The sequence below is a fragment of the Adelges cooleyi genome, unplaced genomic scaffold (genome assembly GCF_023614345.1).
Source record: "Adelges cooleyi isolate 19-005CV unplaced genomic scaffold, UGA_ACOO_1.1 ACOO_flye_CR_arks_rails_tigmint_CR_PRNA_19, whole genome shotgun sequence".
Taxonomy (NCBI): Eukaryota; Metazoa; Arthropoda; class Insecta; order Hemiptera; family Adelgidae; genus Adelges; species Adelges cooleyi.
In genome coordinates, this window is record NW_026095849.1 from 266,985 (window position 1) to 289,637 (window position 22,653).

Consider the following 22,653-nt stretch of genomic DNA (forward strand, 5'->3'; position numbering starts at 1 on the left):
AAAATTTCCTTTAATTTTACTAAAATAAAAAACCAATCCTTCTCAGATCCAATATATGTGTCCAAGTGCATTCGTTCACGCTTCACCATCCAATACGGATAATATGCTGGATTATAACAATCATGCTCCTTAGATGTACAATAAAATCTATATGGAATATTATAATTTTTTAATGCCTTTGATTGACTGTTACTCTTAAAGTATATATGTCTGAAAGGTGTCTTATAAGATTGACCATCTCTCCACTCACCATTATCATTACCAAGATCATCAAAGCCATTTTCTTTACATTCCTCATCATTCAAACGATTAATGTTGTTTGTACATAATGAATAACCACATGTTATGTCCTCCCATTGAGTCTCTGATCTCATAGGAACATAATATTCCTCTGTTTCAAAACTAATTTGTCTATTAATGTCTTTAATTCCAATGTATATAGTTTCATTATTCATTTTCGAAATTTTCACTGTTTTGCAAGGATAAATCGGAACTTCTGTTCTATATGTCCGTGTTTGCTCGCAATTACCATCTTTGCAATTTTCTGATATTAATGTTGATTTATCCAATTGTGCAGCCTTTATCAATTTATCCCTTTTATTAATTAATTTCATACCTCTTATTTTATCACATTTAAATGTATTTCTGATTGTTTTTACATCAAATTTAGCTTCGTCTGACTGCATTTGATTTTTTTGACAAGCTAATCCTGATGTTACATTGTACCAACACAATTCTACCTTATTTCCTGGCGACATGTTAAATGCCACACTATTACCAAACCAAAATGTTAAAGGAAAAATGACCAAAATAATTTGATGCTTTCTAAGAATTCTGTGTAAATTGTATGGCACTATGCTCATAGCATATGTTAAGAAAAATAAAATCTGTAAAATCAAGTATGTTATAAGTTTCTTGTTATAGATAAAACTAGAAATGTTAATGATGGTCGGTACAGACGTGGTTTTGATGTCTATATAAGCTTGGTGTAAACTGAAATATTTTTTAGTTTGCTAAAATGTCAGAAAACAAAATATTACTTAACAATTTGGTAGAATCAAAAAATAATATTAAGCGGAAAATTATGGAGTTAAAGCGCGGTGTTTTAGATTCTGAATATACATTTAACGAAACATTTAAACCGATTATAGAACCACTTAATATGCTAGTTAATGACAAAAAAATGAATAGAATTTTTGATGAGGAATTATCTGTTACAACAAATGAGGAAAACGCTGATCCTCAATTAAAAAAAATATATATAAACATTACCACTCCTCCTCTATACAATTATTTCTACTGTCTTCTAAAAAGTATTTTTTTAATGAATTTAAATTTGAATTAAAAAAAAGAAGTGGTATTTTTTTAGAATTAATTATTAATAAATCATATTTTTTAATTATAGTATCCACCCATTCATCTATCTCTTCCCAGCTTAATTTTTCTTCTTCTTCTTCATCGTCTTTCTGAATCAATAAGTCTTTTCTATACCTATAGTATTTTAATATATGGTTTAAAAATAGAAGATGTTTTAAATTTTTTTATATTACCAATAATCAATTTGTTCATCTTCTATCTTCAACTCCTTAAAATATTCTCTAATCAGTTCAATTTTCTCAGTATGTTTTAAGTGGTCCGGGATCCAGAGAACATATTAAGCACAACATGTTATAAAATCGTTTGTTTTATAAATTTTCTGTCATTAATGCAAATCATGATGAGCTGTAAAATAATGTAATAAAAATTAAGGTGATAGAAAAAAAAATGATTTCAACTAGTTTACATATTAGTCTATTATGACTTCAAATTGATTTAATGGATATGCAGGCGCATTCGAGGAAAAATAGTGGTTTCAAATAAATTTTAGTTGTTATTGATACGTTTACTATCCTCTCTCCGTGCAAAGTGATACATGTCTAGATTTTTATGGCCACCACAAAGTAAGGATGTGATGCCACTAAAATAAAATATTAACTTAATTATATATTTAAAAAAATTATAGATTTTTTGTTGATGTATGAATGTGATTTATGTGTCAAGTTGACTAATATATAAAGCTAAACCAGTTAGGATCTTGTAATTTATATGCTGATCTTTCAGAGCCAGCGAGGAGGATTTTATCTAGTCTACTCTTCACTCGTACCCGTTCATCTCTATTGGCGGTGGAATGATGTATACAATTGACAACACCCAATACTGGTCTAGAAAAAATGGTAACCTCTATCCGTTCAAAGAGATACATGTCTAGATTTTTATGGCCACCACTTATGAAACGTTTACAATAAGGATGTGATGCCAATAAAGACATAACTTCACCGTTTCCGTTTACTGCAGCATTCATATCGAATTGTTCAATAGATGGACGTAGAAATATTTTCAAAATATCATTTATTGCTACATAATCCAGTCTTCTCCTAACATAATATGTACCACCTGCATGCTCATTCCTCCACTTGCATAACACAATACGTGTATTACCATCCTGTAAATAACCGATGGGGTGTATATACTTGGTGCCATTATGTGCCATTGGCACAAACGACGGAAATATAGCTTTTAGTTTATCATCATCAAGCTCTATAGTATGATAAAATAGTACGATATCAGTTTAACTTATTTTATGTTCTTATATTATAGATTACTCACAATAGAGCGTTCATTTTTGAGTCGTCTGGTCGTGTCAAAGAGCGTTGAAGATCAAGAAGGCTGGAACTCTTCAATTGGTCTTCGGTGTGATGCTGCAATCAGTCCCGCCTTTGACAATCGTACCGCGCTGCGCCAGTGTGAAGTTCCCGCAAGTCTGTGGCCTTTGGAGACTTAGCACACAAAAGGTTGAAGAAGGAAGTTGGAAGATTTGTAAATGAAGTTAATACTTTCAATCAAAAAATAGGTATTATATGTATTACAATAAGCGTGAATTTAATACACAGACAATGAAAATGAGTGTTTGTTGCAGGTGTATCATAATACACAGCCAGAACACTTCTAGCTTGCTCTGGTGAAACGGCTGGTATTTACGCAAAATGCCCATCCGGTTCTAGTGGAAGGAGTCCTTCGGATCCCCGCCTCGGTGACCTTTTCTCAGTTGTGCAATCGTTAATCCGGGTTGTTGGTGAATGGCCAAGCTGTCTACTGTTAATTGCGGAACATTGTCGGATAGATAATTTATACAATTTATGTGTTTGTTTGTGCGTTTTTACAATCTTTCAGTTGTACAAAGTATATGTTTTGCATAAATAAATTGGCTTTTACAATTTATAATTGGATTTTACAATTTATGACGTTGTTTACATTTTGGTTACATACAAAGTATAGAATAACTCCTTTCGGTCGTACACATATTAATATTCAAGGAGAAATCGGTCATGACGTAAATTTGGCTGGACTTAGTAATCCATTACATTTTCCTCCCCAAAAGAAGATATTTTGTACATTTATAAACAAAATATCTTTGACAATACTCAATTACGTGCTTGTGTATCTTTTTTTTTTAAAAGTTATACATTATATAGTTATACATTTGAATACATAGTGAATATTATAGGTTAATAGTTAGTATTACATATAGTTTTTTTTTTTTTTTTTAAACATTCAAAATTAGGGGTTAGTATAGGTTAGTACTACAATATATATATTATTTTATTTATTATTTTTTTTTCCAATTACAATTACAATATTTCTTTTCATCAAAGTACAATACAATATATATATTCTTTTTCAAAGTACAATACAATTTTTTTTTAAATTGACATTATAATATTTTTAAAATACAATTACAATTTATTACCTTAGATAATATCTTTAGTTAATTTAGAATCTATGATAAAAGCATCTTTTTCTCTTTATAATTTTGACTGTGTTATAATCTTATTAATTATTATTAGTCACAATCTACTTGACGCCGGTGTGTGTCCTTGAGCTCGGTGTGAGAAAAGACAAGTCCTGTCTTTTCTTGAACTATGGAGAACAAACACCTTCGTCTTCATTAAATGAGGTACGAGCAATTTTTTAAATAAATAAGGAAAGTCAGACTCAATCAAGACAGGGCCATACCAGTTCGGTGTGAAGAGAGACAAGTCCTGTCCCCCTTAGAACTTTTTAGGCATAGCTTAGTCTATGATTTCGTCCACTGCATAATCCATATTAGGTAGTACCCCCGTAATTTGTGATACTAAATAATCCTTGTCTTGGATAGCTATCACTATTGCCATACTAATATTATATGGTCGTAATTTACTAAAACGATCTCTAAATGTAGTTTTAAATTGTTTTTCGGTACGTTTAAGAAAACTATCGGGAAAATTGACTGTATTAGCCTCTACTAATATATCCCAAAGTGATCGTCTTCTTCTATAAATAGTGCAATTTTCAAATGCTATTTTTAGTACTTTAGTAAAATATTTCGCTTTATCTGTCGTATTTTCATGTTCAAAAATTGGATCTAATAAGCTATCCCCCTCTATGGCGGCGTTTACGAGTGCCATTGAGATGTTGTATGGTCGTAAGGACCCATAAAGTTCCCTCATTAAATTTGTAATATCTTTTTCAATGCTTCTCAAATAATGGTCATCAAATTTTATAATTAACTCTGAATTTACTTCAGTTATTATGGTATTTAATGTGTGTCTGGGTGCAAGATGGTTGGTGCAATTATTTAAAGCAAGATTTACGACTCTTTTCATAAAGACTACACGGGGATTGCTCGTACTCATTGTAATTCTAATAAATCATTGGCTATTTTCACTGAAAAATTAACGTCGTAATACACTTGATCGTGTTGACGAGCATAAGCATTAAAATAAGGAAATACACCTGGTGCGTTATAAAATTTATCGAAATCAGATATGGACCATTCGGCAATACGGGCACACCAATTGCGCAAGGCGACTCGAACTTTTTTAGACGATTCGTCTAAGTAATTTAATTTGGGATTATCGTAAAATTCTTTAATGTTAAAAAAGGCGTCTGGCGGGCAGCACGGATATGTTAGTAATAAATCGTCTAATGTTTTTGGCCATAAGTGAACGTCTTCTCCATTCGCAGATTTGATTTGGTTTTTAAATCGGCCATGAGATCGCCAACCAGTCCGTCCAGTTTCTTCTTGGTCGGATGATCTCGTTTCACTGTCCCCACCGCTTTGACGTGGACACGGGTGTACCATTGAGACTTGTCTAGATTGCGTATATCCTCCTTCCTATAATTCATAGGCATTAGTCGATAATACGTAAAATGATATTCACAACTTACTTGTACATCTTGAGTTCGTAAACATAGTCCTCCATAAGGACATGAGCCTTTGCAGTCTTGGATTGTGTGTCCTTTTGTAGAGAAATATCTAAGGATATTTTCCCAGTCGTCAATTTCGAATTCAGCGACGAAAATTCGTCGTCGATATCGAACTCTTCTACGTGTTCTCCAGATGCTGCTGCGACGGAGCCAGGAACAGCGACAAGCTGCGTTTGAGTAAGTACACGCGTGGACGATGTGGACGTGGTCGCCGTGTTCTGAGACGAGTCGGAATTGTTCACGCGTTGATTGATCGCATTGTTGGAGTCCCATGTTAAGTTCATCATATAATTTAATAAATTCTTCGCGTCCCTCATGGACACATATGTCCGAGAGGTAAGCGGAATTTCTTCCCATATATTCGTTATACAACTTAACGGCGTATTCTCTAAGCAATCCTCTGTTTTCCAATAAATCTGACCCAGCAGTATTAGATACGAATCGTCTTCTTCTATAAATAGTGCAATTTTCAAATGCTATTTTTAGTACTTTAGTAAAATATTTCGCTTTATCTGTCGTATTTTCATGTTCAAAAATTGGATCTAATAAGCTATCCCCCTCTATGGCGGCGTTTACGAGTGCCATTGAGATGTTGTATGGTCGTAAGGACCCATAAAGTTCCCTCATTAAATTTGTAATATCTTTTTCAATGCTTCTCAAATAATGGTCATCAAATTTTATAATTAACTCTGAATTTACTTCAGTTATTATGGTATTTAATGTGTGTCTGGGTGCAAGATGGTTGGTGCAATTATTTAAAGCAAGATTTACGACTCTTTTCATAAAGACTACACGGGGATTGCTCGTACTCATTGTAATTCTAATAAATCATTGGCTATTTTCACTGAAAAATTAACGTCGTAATACACTTGATCGTGTTGACGAGCATAAGCATTAAAATAAGGAAATACACCTGGTGCGTTATAAAATTTATCGAAATCAGATATGGACCATTCGGCAATACGGGCACACCAATTGCGCAAGGCGACTCGAACTTTTTTAGACGATTCGTCTAAGTAATTTAATTTGGGATTATCGTAAAATTCTTTAATGTTAAAAAAGGCGTCTGGCGGGCAGCACGGATATGTTAGTAATAAATCGTCTAATGTTTTTGGCCATAAGTGAACGTCTTCTCCATTCGCAGATTTGATTTGGTTTTTAAATCGGCCATGAGATCGCCAACCAGTCCGTCCAGTTTCTTCTTGGTCGGATGATCTCGTTTCACTGTCCCCACCGCTTTGACGTGGACACGGGTGTACCATTGAGACTTGTCTAGATTGCGTATATCCTCCTTCCTATAATTCATAGGCATTAGTCGATAATACGTAAAATGATATTCACAACTTACTTGTACATCTTGAGTTCGTAAACATAGTCCTCCATAAGGACATGAGCCTTTGCAGTCTTGGATTGTGTGTCCTTTTGTAGAGAAATATCTAAGGATATTTTCCCAGTCGTCAATTTCGAATTCAGCGACGAAAATTCGTCGTCGATATCGAACTCTTCTACGTGTTCTCCAGATGCTGCTGCGACGGAGCCAGGAACAGCGACAAGCTGCGTTTGAGTAAGTACACGCGTGGACGATGTGGACGTGGTCGCCGTGTTCTGAGACGAGTCGGAATTGTTCACGCGTTGATTGATCGCATTGTTGGAGTCCCATGTTAAGTTCATCATATAATTTAATAAATTCTTCGCGTCCCTCATGGACACATATGTCCGAGAGGTAAGCGGAATTTCTTCCCATATATTCGTTATACAACTTAACGGCGTATTCTCTAAGCAATCCTCTGTTTTCCAATAAATCTGACCCAGCAGTATTAGATACGAATCGTCTTCTTCTATAAATAGTGCAATTTTCAAATGCTATTTTTAGTACTTTAGTAAAATATTTCGCTTTATCTGTCGTATTTTCATGTTCAAAAATTGGATCTAATAAGCTATCCCCCTCTATGGCGGCGTTTACGAGTGCCATTGAGATGTTGTATGGTCGTAAGGACCCATAAAGTTCCCTCATTAAATTTGTAATATCTTTTTCAATGCTTCTCAAATAATGGTCATCAAATTTTATAATTAACTCTGAATTTACTTCAGTTATTATGGTATTTAATGTGTGTCTGGGTGCAAGATGGTTGGTGCAATTATTTAAAGCAAGATTTACGACTCTTTTCATAAAGACTACACGGGGATTGCTCGTACTCATTGTAATTCTAATAAATCATTGGCTATTTTCACTGAAAAATTAACGTCGTAATACACTTGATCGTGTTGACGAGCATAAGCATTAAAATAAGGAAATACACCTGGTGCGTTATAAAATTTATCGAAATCAGATATGGACCATTCGGCAATACGGGCACACTAATTGCGCAAGGCTGACTCTTAATGTCGGACTTTTCCAGAGCTGGAAGTTTAGCAGTGTTGATAATACTTCGGCTCTGGACAAGTTCGGCATCGGGTTCTTGTTCACCAAAATAGCCATCATCACGACCACCGAAATTGTTGGCATTAGCGTTAACGTTTGTATTAGTACGTCGTCCGTCAATAGTACTTCCATGAAGCCCGAAAAATGCTGAAAGTCTGCCAGGTCTACGATGGTTTTCAACGGTAAGTTCAGCAGAGTTGTAGATTGCATTTCTTTCCATGTTTTCTGATTCGATTCGTCCTCGGAGTCCACTAGTTCTATTACTTGATTGGTTTGTTTTTTTTTTTCTGTTGTTCCAGTGTTGAAGAAAACCCCATTTTTGTATTGGATCGCCGTTTGAGAGTTGTTTGTTTTTTCGGTTTCACCGGCGTTGTCGGTGGAGTCGGCGGATGTTCCTGGGTGAACACTTCGGTCTCTTGCAAGTCCATGATCGTTGTAATTTTTGTTGCGCGACGAGTACAATTGTGTCAATTGCAAGTTTGGAAATTGACTGATACCGAGATCCATATTTGAGCTTATTTATATGCAGTTCGTGAGGCCACAATGGGTAAAATTAATATACTAAACGTTTTAACGATGAAACAGGTTTTTATAGTACCATCTGTGCAACTAGTCCGCCCACAATGCACTATTCATGCCAAACAGACTCCCCGTGACCGATTTTGCCACAATAATTACAGACAATGGGACCCGCATTATTCGAATTAAAATTCCCCGATTGATAATTTGCCTATTTTGCTGAGGTGGAGGTCTATTATTATTATTGCCATTGTTAGTGTTTAGTCTACAATTATAGGATATATGACCTATTTGATTGCAAATCCTACAACGTCTATTATCTACATTAGGACGATTACCATTAAAATTGTTACCCCGATTATTATTATTGCCATTATTCCTTGGTGACTGAAAACCCCTATTCCCGTTGTTATTTGGACCCGTATTAAAATTATTCCCTGCGTTTTGTGATTTAAACATATCCTGTACCCCTCTGTAAGTGATCAAGTCCTTTTCGGCTAGGACTGCGGTTTGCATAGCACTATCAAGTGTAAGAGGATTTTTAGTTTTAACTTCAAATTTAAGTTGTTCATTTAACCCATTAATATAACTAACCAGAGCCTGTGTTTTTACGTTTTCATTTATAATTTTCGCGTCTTCCTTTGATTTCCCTGCGGCTAAAGCGTTACATAATTTTTGATAAACTTCATCTACCCGTTCATTATAACTATTAACTGTTTCATTTTTGTTCATTCTTATTATATTTAATTGAATTTGTAAGTTAGCCGCTGCAAAAGGTGTTTCAAACGCGCCAAGCAATGATTTCTTCAACTCCTCCCATGATGCTAAAGTTTTATATTTAGTACAATTAAATGCACGGCCCGTAAGCTTGGTGCTTATAACCATTTTTAACAAGAGCGGTATTTGATCGGCACTAACTGAATTAATTATTGCCTCACATGCATTTAAAAATTGATAAATATCCGTTTCACCGGAGTATTTAGGAGTTAAATGTAACGCGTCAGTTAAACTTAAAGTGGGAGTTAAAGACATCGTTGCTTGATTAGTTTCTATTTCTGGTGTATTAGCCGTAGCTGTTGTGTTAATTTGTTTTGTCCTAGATTTTGTTTTCCTAACCGTTTGTAGTTCAACATGCACTACACCTAGTGTACTCCTAGTTAATCGCCTATCTGTTTCCCTAAATGTTCTGTTTAAAAGGTATATCGGGTCGGTTTCAGATTCCTGATTAATAATAATAGAACTACCGTTACTGTCGTCTAAATTAATTAAATCAATTTCATTAGATTCTAACGTAACCTCAGATAAATCTAATTCTTTCTTAACATGAGAAGTGTCTAACTGCTTATTATTACTCATACAATCAACTTAATTAACTTATTTTATGTTCTTATATTATAGATTACTCACAATAGAGCGTTCATTTTTGAGTCGTCTGGTCGTGTCAAAGAGCGTTGAAGATCAAGAAGGCTGGAACTCTTTCAATTGGTCTTCGGTGTGATGCTGCAATCAGTCCCGCCTTTGACAATCGTACCGCGCTGCGCCAGTGTGAAGTTCCCGCAAGTCTGTGGCCTTTGGAGACTTAGCACACAAAAGGTTGAAGAAGGAAGTTGGAAGATTTGTAAATGAAGTTAATACTTTCAATCAAAAAATAGGTATTATATGTATTACAATAAGCGTGAATTTAATACACAGACAATGAAAATGAGTGTTTGTTGCAGGTGTATCATAATACACAGCCAGAACACTTCTAGCTTGCTCTGGTGAAACGGCTGGTATTTACGCAAAATGCCCATCCGGTTCTAGTGGAAGGAGTCCTTCGGATCCCCGCCTCGGTGACCTTTTCCCAGTTGTGCAATTGCCAATTCTCGAGTCCGGGTTGTTGGTGAATGGCTAAGCTGTCCACTGTTAATTGCGGAACATTGTCGGATAGATGATTTATACAATATTTAATGTGTTTGTTTGTGTGTTTTTACAATCTTTAGTTGTTCAAAGTATATGATTTCTTATAGTTGCATAAATAAATTGGTTTTTACAATTTATAATTGGATTTTACAATTTATGACGTTGTTTACCTTTTGGTTACATACAAAGTATAGAATAACTCATTTAGGTCGTGTACATTATTAATATTCAAGGAGAAATCGGTTATGTCGTAAACTTGGCTGGATTCAGTAATCCATTACAGTAAATACCTCTTATAGACCCTAAGAAACAGTAAAATATTAATTTGACAAATAATTTTAAAAAAAATTAAACTAACTTACATATTAATCCGAATCAGTTAGCCAAATGGTTTCAATAGCTGGCTGATTAAGACGCAGAAGTGGTGGTAACACGTCTGCATCTGATTCACAAGTAATATCTGTTGACGACCATTTAAAAAAAATAGGAAATATTATTTTATTTCAAATAAAAAAAATTAACTTAAATGAATCTGCTAAAGAAACCGACGATGGTTCCGATGTTCTAGCAGACGATGGATACGAATCGCTGTCCATTTTGAACTAACAGCTCTAACTCACATAGTAAGTTTTGATAGTGAAAAACCCTATCTACACGTTTTAGTGAAAGACAGACGAAACAATTTCGCCTCGTAATTATATGTTCACAAACGTATTCACTCGAGTCGTTACATTGTAACATCCATCGTACAATAGCTAAAATAATTTTATAAATACGAGATTCATTGAACGAGACACGCCGCACCACAGGAACGGTTTAATTATCCTTTCATTCTTCACACATTAATTGTATTCTCAACGCGGGGACGATTTCGCTTTAATAATACCATACACATATACAACTTATGTATGAGTATGTGTACTATACTATTATTCTATGGCGCTCTATGGTCCTCTATGGGTGCAAATAAACATTATTATTATATACCTCTGCTATATTGCTGGGAAAAAAACCATGTTTTTTCAAACTAGAAATATAAAGACAAGAGTCACACAACCACATACAAATACAACAACAAAATTACAGCTAAATTTAAATATATTTTTTTATTGTTTCTATAATGTTGTACATTTTTTTTATTATCTCTTCATCTAGTTTGACATTTTTAATTTTATTTTTATAATTTATTCGTCTTCTAGCATGTTTACTAGGCTTGCCTAGTGACTTAATTTTTTTTATTTTCTCCTTAGGATCTAATAAAATGCTAGATGTTTGTTGTGCCATACCTTGATTGAATAGTAGTGAGGACTGTTACGATATGCTAAAAAAAAATGGATATATATATACCAAGCTATATATATATATATATATTTATAGCTTGGTGCTTATAATCATTTTTAACAAAAGCGGTATTTGATCGGCACTAACTGAATTAATTGTTGTCTCACATGCATTTAAAAATTGATAAGTATCCGTTTCACCGGAGTATTTGGGAGTTAAATGTAACGTGTCAGTTAAACTTAAAGTAGGAGTTGAAGCCATCGTTGATTGATTAGTTTCTATTTCTGGTGTATTAGCCGTAGCTGTTGTGTAATTTCTTTTACCTTAGATTTTGTTTTCCTAACTGTTTGTAGTTCAACATGCACTACACCTGGTGTACTCCTAGTTAGTCGCCTATCTGTTTCCCTAAATGTTCTGTTTAAAAGGTCTACCGGGTCGGTTTCAGATTCCTGATTAATAATAATAGAACTACCGTTACTGTCGTCTAAATTAATTAAATCAATTTCATTAGATTCTAACGTAACCTCAAATAAATCTAATTCTACCTTAACATGAGAAGTGCCTAGCTGCTTATTATTACTCATACAATCAACTTAATTAACTTATCTTATATTCTTATATTATAGATTAATTCACAATAAAGCGTTTATATTGAGTCGTCTGGTCGTCAAAGAGCGTTGAAGATCAAGAAGCGCTGGAATTCTTCAATTGGTCTTCGGTGTGATGCTGGAAATGATCAGTCCCGCCTTTGACAATCGTACCGCCACTGCGCCAGTGTTAAGTCTATGGCCTTTGGAGACTTAAAACACAAAGGTTGAAGATGGTAGATGGGTGTTTTTAATTAAAAGAATACTTTCGATGACAAAGATTTGATAAGGTATGTATTTTTATACGCATAAAGTTAATGCACAAACAGTATAATAAGAGTTTTGTTGCAGGTACGTGGAGCAATACACAGCCAAAACACTTCTGAATTGGTGTGGCGAAGCGGCTGGTATTTACGCAAAATTGCCATCCGGGTGGAATGGAAGGAGTCATTGGCATCCCCGCCTTGGTGACCGGAAAAAGGTCAATGGATAACAATGGATATGAAAATCGTCTAATGACACTGTCAAAGATGCATTTCGTGAATTCGACGTCCGTTGCTGCGTCATGCGCAAATGTCAGGTTATTAGGTGTGTTAAGTCTGTCAAGTCTGTGGCCTTTGAAGACTTAGAACACAAAGGTTAAATATGGAATTTGGAAGTTTTTAAATTAAAAGAATACTTTCAATAACAAAGATAAAGTAAGCTATGTATTTTAACAAGCATAAATTCAGTACACAAACAGTAAAAACGAGTGTCTTGTTTCAGGTATCTTGGATAATACGCAGCCAGAACACTCTGACTTGCTATGGCGAAGCGGCTGGTATTTACGCAAAATGGCCATCCGGGTGGAGTGGAAGGAGTCCTTGGCATCCCCGCATTGATGACCTTTTTCCAGTTGTGCAACCGCTAATCCTCGAGTCCGGGTCGTTGGTGAATTGCCAAGATGTCCACTGTTAATCGCGGAACATTGTCGGATACATAATTTATACAATATTTAATATGTTTATTTGCGTGTTTTCACAATCTCTAGTTGTACAAAGTATACGGTTTCTTAGTATTGGTATTGTAGTAAGCCCGGAAAGGGGTTTTACATACATAAAGTATATGAGAACAAACGTAGACTTTTATAAATAAAAACACTTTTGGAAAATATGTTTAATTGTTTAATAAGCACTGAATAAAATACGTTATAACTGACTGGCTGAAGACTGACAATTGTACAGAGAAATAGATAAGCTTAAATAGTAATATGTAAATTAGTAAATTGTAACAAACAACATAAACTAGGTTTAGAACAAGAGAAACTAGTATTAACAACAAATAACAAAGTTGTTAATTACTCAGATTGCAAAATAGCTAGTCAAGGAAGTAATATGAGACCTGAAAGATGTACGTCATAGTGACGTACATGATAAGTACGTAAATATATAATAATATAATAATATAATAAGTAATAAGTAAGCGTGTGCTTACTACAACCCCACCACAAAATGGAAAATACATTGAAAACAATGGGTTTTCCCCAAAAAAAAAAATTAAACAAAATAAACAGAGAATTACAATAATAATAATACAAAGATAGACAATAGTAAACAATACTAATCTATAATAACATCCATCACCTATACATAAGTATATATATATATACAATAGTTAATACCAATTAAACAGAACAAATACATAAAAAAAATTAAAGTCTCGGATATATCGAGTACATAGTACTAGAATGAGGTATGTCAAAGTGACTTGTATTAACTACATTTGTTACAGAAGGGTTGGGATCTAAAACAATAGTTGTATCATTACAATTATCTGTATTATTATGAAGTTCAGTTAATTCTTCTGCTGTTCCTTCGATTGTGGGTGTTTTATTATTGAGTGATTTGACAGTAGTAAAAATAAGAAAGAAAATTAAGTTACCAATTAATAATATAATAAGAATTGTAATAAAAAGAGAGTACGATTGAACGTGCTCTGGCTGTATATAATTAGATTTTAGTTTTAATAAATCGTTAAGATTATGAATAGATATATAATCAGAAATTACTGTAATAGGGTAATTAATTAATGAGTTGTCGGTAAGAGGTACAATATTTGTAAGAGGAATTACATCAATATAATGTTCATGAGAGATAGGAGTAGGAAGGAGGATATCATTTTGACCGTACGCTGTGCAAGTCTCATTAAGAGATAATAGCCTACCCCTTCGATAGTGGCTGTAATACGTTCAGTGATGTCATCGCAAGTAATGTAAAGAACATCGAACGGAGTAACAAATAACCACTGGTTTTTAGTATGTAATTTGTGAAAAATAGAATAAGATAAATTTAAGTATTGGATATGACAATTAGAAGGGAAATATCGTGGATTTTGGAATAATGTGATCTCACAAGTAGGTTTCAAATTTGTAGGATGTAGTGTTTGGATTTCTGGACATAGCAAAAAAGAAGTGGATATCTTACATCTTAATAGGTCCAACTCGGAGTAACTAGTATAATATTCATGCGATCTGCTTATAGCTAAATATTGGGAAGCAGGTTTAACATAAACATATATGTTATTATTATACATTTTAACAGGTTTAGCAAGAACTGAATACAATGTTAAATGAGTTTGATAAACTAACGGTAGTTTAATTAAAAATACAATACTGTTATTAGTAGCAAATATACTCAAGTCTGATAATTGTATAAGTTCGGCTAAATTTTGATCACTAATACTGACAGGTAAGTCTGTCCCTGATGGAAGAGAAACCTTAATGTCTCTTAGATTGTTAATAAATTCTTGTTTATTTAATACATATGGATGAATATGTCCTGTCGAAGCGTAATTTAATACGTCTGCTAAGATAGTTGTGTTGTGCATGTATGCACCAAGAATTAATTTAACGTGCGTATTATGGTCTCCCATAATGTTAGCAAAAGAATATTCTGACATTTCCTTACTCATATTAGACATTGAAGTTGACAAAAAAGAAATAGAAGAATTAAGAAATGTATGTTCTTTTTGTAATAATTTAATAATTTTAGTTTGTTTATTAACAAGCTTTAAGGTATTTATATTTTGGTTTTCTAGTGTAGATATATAGAAATTGTACTTACGTACACAATTTTCGTCACAAACCCCAAATAAATTATGTGCTATTTGACCTACCATTTCGAAAGGAGCTGATCTTTTATCACGCGTTTGGTGACCGATAGAGTCTAATAGTAACGAGCGTTTTTCTATGGCATCATTAACCATAGCCTTTAAAGAACTAACAAAGGTCCAACATGCGTCTTTAACATCTTGAGAAAGATGAGTGTTAAGGTTGCCATGCTCACACAAAGTTTGGGATTTTTGAACCGTATGGTTAAGCGTAATAGCATCCTGCTGAAATGAAATTGTACTAAAATAAGCTGCTAGCGTCCATGTAGAAGTGATAACTCTAACTGTGCCTTGATTTTCAAAGAATATACCCGAAGGTTGGGATAGTTCCTGTACTGTATAATTTTTCTGTGCCTGCGCACCATAAAAAATTGTAAATAATACGATGGTTTTAAATACATTCATGGTTAAGTATTGGTAGACGATGGACAGATGTCCGGCAGATGTTGGACACACGTTGGACGGACAACGGTTACTGTTGCACCCAGACTGCAGTTGGTTTGACCCGCTTGGCCGAGGTTGAACCGGTGCTGTGCTGTGGATTTGTCGTTGATTTTTCCCTGATCTTGTTTGACTGGTAATTGACAATGCGACGTTTTATTGTCGACCGAGTGTATTAAAACAATAAACGACTCGGGTTTCTCAGCGGTCAGATAAAATCTGAGCGTTGACCAAAAAATATTTTTTTTGGGTTTTGCGGTGACTGATAAGTGTATGTGAACTTGGCACCGACCAACAGAGTTGGGTTTTAACAACGACTTACTTGCAAGATGCTTTGCGTTGACCAAGAATGACTTGGATTTTGCGGTTCGCTGGAGCTGTGAGAGCTTCAAGCGACCCTTTGCTAACGTTAGACGATGATCGGTCGTTCAACGTTAGGGACAGTGTTGACTCGTCAGGATGTCGGTGCTTCGAACGATGGTGGTGATCGTCTCAGTTTGCGCAGAACGCAGGTTGAATCGAAGTCCGAACTTTTGACACCAATTATTATGTAGTAAGCCCGGAAAAGGGTTTTACATACATAAAGTATATGAGAACAAACGTAGACTTTTATAAATAAAAACACTTTTGGAAAATAAGTTTAATTGTTTAATAAGCACTGAATAAAATACGTTATAACTGACTGGCTGAAGACTGACAATTGTACAGAGAAATAGATAAGCTTAAATAGTAATATGTAAATTAGTAAATTGTAACAAACAACATAAACTAGGTTTAGAACAAGAGAAACTAGTATTAACAACAAATAACAAAGTTGTTAATTACTCAGATTGCAAAATAGCTAGTCAAGGAAGTAATATGAGACCTGAAAGATGTACGTCATAGTGACGTACATGATAAGTACGTAAATATATAATAATATAATAATATAATAAGTAATAAGTAAGCGTGTGCTTACTACAGTATGAATAAATTGAATTTTACGATTTACATGTATGATGTTGTTAACCTTTTGGTTACGTACAAAGTAGAGAAAAAACCCATTTAGGTTGTACATCAAATATTATTAATATTCAAGGAGAAATCGGTTATTTGTGCAATTCTTGACTAATTTAGCAACATTTCCCTCCTAAAAAAAAGATATTTTGTGCATTTCATAAACGAAATATCTTTTACAACATTGATTACATGTTTGTGTATTGTGACATATCATTAGAAATTACAATGGTTTATAAAAGTTATATAGTTATAAAAGTTATACATTATATAGTTATAAGGTTATACATTATATAGTTATACATTTGAATACATAGTGAATACAATAGGTTAATGGTTAGTATTTATTAGATATAATTTCTTTTTTTTTTAAACATTTAAAATTAGTGGTTAGTATGGATTAGTATTTAATAGCATCTACAATATATTTTTTTTTTTGAAAATTTTTTTTCAAATACAATTACAATATATATTTTTTAATCGAAGTACAATACAATTTTTTTTTTTTTCTCAAAGTACAAGTACAATATTTTTTTTTAATTCAAGTACAATTACAAATTATTACCATAGATAATATCTTCAGTTAATTTAGAATCTATAATAAAAGGAACTTTACCATTTATAATTTGTGACAGTGTCACAATCTTATCAATTATTATTAATCATAATCTACTTGACGCTGGTGTGTGTATCCTTGAGCTCGGTGTGAGAAAAGACAAGTCCTGTCTTTCCTTGAACTACGTGTGGAACAAACACCTTTGTCTTCAAATGATGTACGAGCAATTCGTTTCATTAAGGAGGGTTAGACTTGACCAAGACTAGAGCCATACCAGTTCGGTGTGAAGAGAGACAAGTCCTGTCTCCCTTAGAACTTTTTAGGCATAGCCTAGCCTATAGTCTCATCAACCGTATAGTCTATATCAGGTAATACCCCCGTAATTTGTGATACTAAGAAGTCCTTGTCTTGGATAGCTATTACTATTGCCATACTAGTATTATATGGTCTTAGTTTACTAAAACGATCTCTAAATTTAGTTTTAAATTGATTTTCGGTGCGCCTAAGAAAACTATCTAGAAAATCAATTGTATTTGCTTCTAATAATATATCCCAAAGTGTGCGTCTCCTTTTAAAGATAGTACAGTTTTCATATGCTATTCGTAGTACATTAGTAAAATAATTACCTTATCTGACGAATTTTTATATGCAAAAATTGAATTTAATAAATTGTCCCCTTCTATGGCGGTAATTACAAGCGCCATCGAGATATTGTATGGCCGTAAGGACCCATAAAATTCCCGCATTAATTTTGTAATATCTTTTTCAATGCTTTTCAAATAATAATCGTCAAATTGTATAATTAGATTTGAATTTACTTCAGTTAATATTGTAAAGTTCTCGCAAGTTCGTGGCCTTTGAGTACTTGTACACAAAAGGTTGAAGATGGTTTTGAAGGTTTAAAAATGAAAAGAAACTCTCAAAGACAAAAATAAAGTAAGTATTTGTAATTTCAACATGTATAAGTTCAGTGTACAAAACAGTAATCGTGGGTGTTATGTTGCAGGTATCAAATACACAGCCAAAACACTTCTGAAGGTGCTGTGGTGAAACGGCTGGTATTTACGCAAAATGTCCATCCGGTTCGAGTGGAAGGAGTCCTTCGGATCCCCGCCTCGGTGACCTTTTCTCAGTTGTGCAAGCGTTAATCCGGGTTGTTGGTGAATGGCCAAGCTGTCTTCTGCTAAGTGCCGAACATTGTCAGATAGATACAATTTATGTGTTTGTTTGTGCGTTTTTACAATCTTTCAGTTGTACAAAGTATATGATTTGCATAAATAAATTGGCTTTTACAATTTATAATTTGGATTTTACAATTTATGACGTTGTTTACATTTGGTTACATACAAAGTATAGAATAACTCCTTTCGGTCGTACACATATTAATATTCAAGGAGAAATCGGTCATGACGTAAATTTGGCTGGACTTAGTAATCCATTACATCTCTCTCCCCAGAAAAAGATGTTTTGTACATTTATGGATAAAACATCTTTGACAATACTCAATTACATGCCTGTGTATCATTACATATCGTTAAAATTACAATGGTTTTTTAAAAGTTATACATTATATGGTTATACATTTGGATACATAGTGAATATTATAGGTTAATAGTTAGTTTTACATATAGTTTGGTTTTTTAAAACATTCAAAATTACTGGTTAGTATATAGGTTAGTATTACAATATATTTTATTTATTATTTCAATTACAATTACAATATTTCTTTTCATCAAAGTACAATACAATATATATATTCTTTTTCAAAGTACAATACAATTTTTTTTTAAATTGACATTATAATATTTTTAAAATACAATTACAATTTATTACCTTAGATAATATCTTTAGTTAATTTAGAATCTATGATAAAAGCATCTTTTTCTCTTTATAATTTTGACTGTGTTATAATCTTATTAATTATTATTAGTCACAATCTACTTGACGCCGGTGTGTGTCCTTGAGCTCGGTGTGAGAAAAGACAAGTCCTGTCTTTTCTTGAACTATGGAGAACAAACACCTTCGTCTTCATTAAATGAGGTACGAGCAATTTTTTAAATAAATAAGGAAAGTCAGACTCAATCAAGACAGGGCCATACCAGTTCGGTGTGAAGAGAGACAAGTCCTGTCCCCCTTAGAACTTTTTAGGCATAGCTTAGTCTATGATTTCGTCCACTGCATAATCCATATTAGGTAGTACCCCCGTAATTTGTGATACTAAATAATCCTTGTCTTGGATAGCTATCACTATTGCCATACTAATATTATATGGTCGTAATTTACTAAAACGATCTCTAAATGTAGTTTTAAATTGTTTTTCGGTACGTTTAAGAAAACTATCGGGAAAATTGACTGTATTAGCCTCTACTAATATATCCCAAAGTGATCGTCTTCTTCTATAAATAGTGCAATTTTCAAATGCTATTTTTAGTACTTTAGTAAAATATTTCGCTTTATCTGTCGTATTTTCATGTTCAAAAATTGGATCTAATAAGCTATCCCCCTCTATGGCGGCGTTTACGAGTGCCATTGAGATGTTGTATGGTCGTAAGGACCCATAAAGTTCCCTCATTAAATTTGTAATATCTTTTTCAATGCTTCTCAAATAATGGTCATCAAATTTTATAATTAACTCTGAATTTACTTCAGTTATTATGGTATTCAATGTGTGTCTGGGTGCAAGATGGTTAGTGTAATTGTTTAAAGCAAGATTTATGATTTTTTTCATAAAGACTACACGGGGATTGCTCGTACTCATTATGTCTAATGTATTAATGCTAATGTAGGTAGGAAAGTTTTCCATTCACCTAGAACATTAAAACATATTTTTTTTAGAATTTAAATGTTAGTGATACTTATGCTACTTATTTCGTAATGTTAGTTATGTTTTTTTTTTCTTTTTTTGTTTTTCTTTTTTCTTAAACTAGGCATGTCCTTAACTAATCTATAAAATCTAATTGGCCTTAACTTTCTAATAATATAGTTCAAAACACAGCGAGAAGCAATCGTGTCAAAAACCGGATCATGAAAGTTCATATGGGGGGAGTGTGTTTCTATACACGTAAAGTCGTGAGCTTCCCGCAGGTTCAGCTCCCTACCCTTTTTTTTTACTTCCCCTAAAAACTCATCGTAGTAGATTTTTCCGGTCACCATGTTTATCAACTTCAAATTGAACCGCCCGTCATTGTTGTTATCCCAGGCGGTCATATTCAAATATTTATAGACATTTTTTAATCCAATTTGCTGCAATATTTTGTGATCATGGTTACCGTTCCAAAACACTACGATGGGTTTCCTTGAACCTTTGTGGATATACTTTGAGATGGAGGATAAATTCATCGTCGAGGGCCCTTTTTGACACAGTCCCTTATTTAACTCGTTTAATAACGAGCCAAATGCTGGTTTTGTTTCCTTAAATCTATTGCACTGGCGGGTGAGCGATTTGAGTTCCTGTGATGTAGCCTGTCGTGGCGCACAATTTGTGGTTACTACTATCGGATGTCCCGATAGCTTCACTGGGTCATTATTTTTGTGCGTTGACAACAGGCAGCCCGACACAGTGACATATTCACTGTGAGCTTTCGGCAGAAACTCGAAATCGGCCACTATGATCATTATGTTTGCGCTAAAACAGGTTTCATTACATTACTACAGATATAACATCATACGTATATTAGTCGTCCTTCACCATGATTTTTTTTTCTTATATATATTTAAATATTTATATATTTCTACTTTCTACTTGTTATTTTGTTACTTAATATTTTACAAAGGTATTTCCTCTCCTGCACGCACGGCTTGTCCAGTCCTATTGGCTCGTGCTCGCCTTAAGCGATTATACTGTAATATATCGTTTATATATAATACTACTAAAATTATTATTAGGTTAGCTACGCTAAGACCTAACAAAACGTATTCATAAATACTTTGTATAAATGGTACATGAAAAATATCGGCTTCTGCTTCGAGTTGTCTTGTTGACTTCCCGTTAGTTAAAAGATCACTAATTGAACGAGCTTGTGTGTGAAAGGCATTTAAAAAGTGGTTATTAAACCTTGAACTTAAATATGTTGGTTCAGGCATAGTGATATTAGCAATAAAATCATTATATCCTTCAGAAATAATTTCTTTTCCTGGTATTAATACATCTTGGTCACTGTAAGCTCTACAAGAAGAATTTAAACTTAGTATCCCATTATTTTCTAATTGTATCCGTTCTGCGGGGCGATCTCCACAGGCTATAAAAATAGTTTCCCCAGGTGAAATATACAGCCATTCATTTTTATTTGTAAGTTTATAGAAAATAGTACTAGATATTCTGTTATAAAGGATTTTACAATTACTAGGAACAATTCTTTGTTGTTTTAATAGTAAAAGCTCACAAACTTGCAAATTGCTGTAAGCATGGAGTGGATATAATTCGTCACATAGTAAGAAATTTGAGCTTCGTTTACAGTTTAACTGATCAATTTTTTCGAATGTCGAATATCGTTCATGATTGTTTGTTACAGCGATATAGTGAAATTTTGGCTTGATATACATACAAGTCTGATTATTACAAATTGGCAAAGGAACAATGTGGTATAAAATTAGCCGATCTTTTAAAATTACTGGTAAGTTTATTTTAAATACAATTTTCCCATCAGCATAATAAATAATAATTTGTGACAATTTAATTGTTTCTGCTAAGTGATCAAGACTAGTATCAAATGGAAGCTGAGTATTTGATTCCAATTGGTTTGCTATAAAAACAAATTGCGTCTGAAGTTCGTCAATACTTATTAAACTAGAATGAAGTTGACCTAACCGTGCTAATTGTAGTATTTCAAATATGAGATTAGATTCATAAATGTATTGTGATAATAACAATTCAATTTCAGCGACATTACCTAAGCGGAATAATTCCATCATGCCTGTTGTAAAGATGTCATTTGGAGGTTTTATTTGTGGTGGCAAAGTTTGACCAGGTTTGACATTCTGTGATATTTTAAATACTCTAGTATTTTGGGGCAAGGCAGTTTCGCCTCCGTCTAGATAATTTTTAATAAGAGATTCGGATTTTTCTAAGCAAGTATCGCTACAAAGCCCAAAGATGGTCTTAGCTGTTTTCGCCAAAGTTGACCATGGTATAGAACGTCGATTTCTAACTTTAGTATGTCCTACAGATTTTAGACTTAAATCTATTTTTCGCCCAACTTCTTCGCGAATAAAATCTATTTTATCTACTATAAAGGCACATCGCTGTGATAGAGTTTTATCAGTGGTAGTGACATTATTTATTGAATTCCATTCAAAGGTGCGATTATCATAATTTTTACAATATTCTTTTAATTCGGTAATACGTAGTTTTAATTGGTCTGAATTAGTATTATAATAGCTTAAATCTAGATATGCGGTAAAATCGTAAGTTGTTTGTTGAACTCTCATTTGTCCCAAACTTTCATACAGTAAACCCGCAGTGGTTAACAGTCTGTCATCTTGATAAGGTGTGGTTGACTTAACCAGTCGTACGACAA

The 22,653-nt window shown here is 33.5% G+C and overlaps 2 protein-coding genes across 2 annotated transcripts in view; one reads left to right on the plus strand and one right to left on the minus strand.

Moving 5' to 3' along the window:
* Window positions 1–3,430, plus strand: part of LOC126833116 (uncharacterized) — a 28,825-nt gene extending 25,395 nt beyond the window's left edge. Inside the window, exons 2-3 of the transcript XR_007684885.1 lie at window positions 2,638–2,890; window positions 2,957–3,430. The gene's annotated coding sequence lies outside the window, so the exon portion shown is untranslated. The remainder of the gene's footprint in view (window positions 1–2,637; window positions 2,891–2,956) is intronic.
* Window positions 3,431–5,641: 2,211 nt separating this feature from the next.
* Window positions 5,642–6,957, minus strand: LOC126833129 (uncharacterized). The gene is made up of 2 exons (XM_050564282.1): window positions 6,635–6,957; window positions 5,642–6,581 (listed from the first exon to the last, which is right to left on the minus strand). The coding sequence occupies exons 1-2, from the start codon at window positions 6,955–6,957 to the stop codon at window positions 6,389–6,391; spliced, it is 516 nt and encodes a 171-aa protein (XP_050420239.1). The 3' UTR covers window positions 5,642–6,388.
* Between the last annotated feature and the right edge of the window lie 15,696 nt (window positions 6,958–22,653).